Raw genomic sequence first — 2,372 nt, 5'->3', positions numbered from 1 at the left:
CTCTCTGTTACGCAGGAGTCAGTGATTGTCCGGGACGCTATAAAGAAGGGCAGCTTACCGTATCTACGATCCAGCATGATATCCCCTTAGCGTCCGTCGAAGTGCGGTAATGGGTCCCTGGTGCGAGCAGGGAGAGCTCAAGCTTCGCCTTTTTCTCATCGCCCCCGGCGGCGGCCATAATTATCCGACCGGACGACGTGACCATGACCAGCCTCTGTCTCTTCTTTGTGGTACTGCCTCCAAAGAATCGGGAAAATTTCTTGTGAGTCTCGGGCTCCCCGTTTCCGTTCTTGGTGGGACTGTGAGCAGCGGCGGATGATAGGACCACCAGGTTGCCCATCTTCAAGATCCTTTCGTTGGTTTTGGTCAAGACAGGAGACCACTCAATGTCCAACTGGCTTGGAGGTGGCAGCTCCGTGACTAGTCGAGGTACCACCCGAGAGCTAGTGTTGGTAGCGTGTGATGGAGCCGTGCTGACGATGGGGGGAAAGCTCTCACCCTCACCACCGCCATTCAATTTGATGGGTTCACGAGGCGGAGGAACATAAGCCTTGAGGCGAGGAGCTTTGCGCTTCCAAAGGTCGGGTCCCCAAGTCATTCCCTGGAAGAACTCATGGTTCTTGATATGCTCTATAGGAAGACGACGGGCAGGATCCAAAACCAAAAGGCGCTCAACAAGGTCCCGGGCGACGGCGGGGAATCCAACGGGGAATTCGTATTCAAGAGCCACGATCTTCTGGAACGTCAGGTACTCATTTCCTGCCTTAAAGGGTGGTCGGCCGGCTAAGAGTTGGTATATGATGCAACCAAATGCCCAAAGATCGCTGGCCTTGCAAGCGTTCTTATCCGTCAGCAATTCGGGGCTGACATATTCCGCCGTACCAACAAACGAGCTAGCTCGCTCTTCTTCCGGCATATCAGTCGAGTCGAGAGAAGGCACCCCGCTCGAGTCGTCGGGTTTCCGTGGGCCACGGAGGATCTTGGCAGTGCCAAAGTCGGTGATCTTAACATGCATCTGACTATCGAGAAGAACATTCTCCGGTTTCAAATCCCGATGAATCACGCCCCGCTTATGCATGTAGTCGATGGTGTCGAGAATTTGAGCGCCGTAAAACCGAGTGCACTCTTCGTCGAACGTGGTCATGCGTTTCAACACCCCCAGCAGTTCGCCCCCTTTGCAGAGATCGAGCACGAAATACAACGAACGCTCATCTTGGAACGTATAGTAGAGTCGGACGATGCCAGGATGCTCGGTCAGTCGGTTGAGAGTATCCTTCTCGATATTCACGTATTTCACCTTCTTCTCCTTGATGATGTGCCGTTTGTCGAGAATCTTGATGGCGTACTCTTTGAGTGTTTGACGATCCGTTCCGAGTACGACCGTACTGTAAGATCCCTCTCCCAAGGTGCTGCCGAAGGAGAAATCACGCACCCCTTTCTTAATAGTCCGGGAGACGGTCTGCCCATTGGCATCGATCTCCTGTCGCACCGAAACAGCCGCCCCGCGATCCTGCCAGTCCTCACTACTGGACGGTGGGCCATTTTCCAGTCCGTAGGGCGTACCGGCCATTGGCGGAGCACCTCCAGCGCGCGGATGGGCACGAGACGACTGCCGCATCACCATCGGGCCATTCCCGCCAGGCAGCTGCGCCGTCCGGTACGACCGATCGCTGTGGCTATTATCGCGCACGGGAACACCTGCCTGGAACGCCGCGGAACGTCCACGGGATTCCGCACGCGCAAGGCTTTCGGAGGCGGACGATGCGGCAGAATCGGTCCGGATCCGATAGGAGCCCTCGCGAGCGGCCAGGGTTGAGGATGAACCATTCGCGTACAGCGCAGACATAGGGCGAGAACTGGCGGGCGCGACGTGTTGTTGCTGGGGCTGGGAAAGGTAGGGGGCGTAGTGTGGCGTGGATTGCTGGTTTGGTTCGCTATACGCCATGTACGTCGAACTCCGATTGCCCGCGGGAGGTTGCGTCGTCGGATCGATGGGAGACACGGTCGCGGGTTCTCTGGCGGGTTCGCTGCCGGGCGGAATGGACGAGTGGGAGGGGTCGAGGGAGGCAAGATGAGCAGGGGGTTGCGGAAGGGACAAGTCGTGCTGGAGATCAGATGTTCCTGGCACCACGGGAGCCACGGTAGCCGCACCGGGGGCCGGAGTCATAGGGTCCTCGGACGAGTGTAGGGACGAATCGTCAGGATTGGCGATCCGTAAGCCTCCCAGTGATTGGGAGAGGCTGAGGTTCTCATCCATGATGGGCAAAGGTGGATGTAGGGAGGACGGACGGAGAATGGAGGCGGCAGATTCGAAAGGGGGACGGTTAAAAGAGGAGACTAAGCGGGTTGGGTGGATGTCGCGGGAGGTGTTC

The 2,372-nt window shown here is 57.3% G+C and overlaps 1 protein-coding gene across 1 annotated transcript; it reads right to left on the bottom strand.

Moving 5' to 3' along the window:
* Positions 1–420: 420 nt before the first annotated feature.
* Positions 421–2,257, bottom strand: ATEG_04130 (3-phosphoinositide-dependent protein kinase 1; the record flags this gene model as incomplete). The annotated part of the gene is made up of 2 exons (XM_001213308.1): positions 421–443; positions 499–2,257. The coding sequence occupies 2 exons, from the start codon at positions 2,255–2,257 to the stop codon at positions 421–423; spliced, it is 1,782 nt and encodes a 593-aa protein (XP_001213308.1).
* Between the last annotated feature and the right edge of the window lie 115 nt (positions 2,258–2,372).

This window comes from Aspergillus terreus, genomic scaffold (assembly GCF_000149615.1).
Source record: "Aspergillus terreus NIH2624 scaffold_5 genomic scaffold, whole genome shotgun sequence".
Lineage (NCBI taxonomy): Eukaryota > Fungi > Ascomycota > Eurotiomycetes > Eurotiales > Aspergillaceae > Aspergillus > Aspergillus terreus.
Note: the sequence above shows the minus strand (reverse complement) of the source record. Positions and strands in the feature narration are given on the sequence as shown.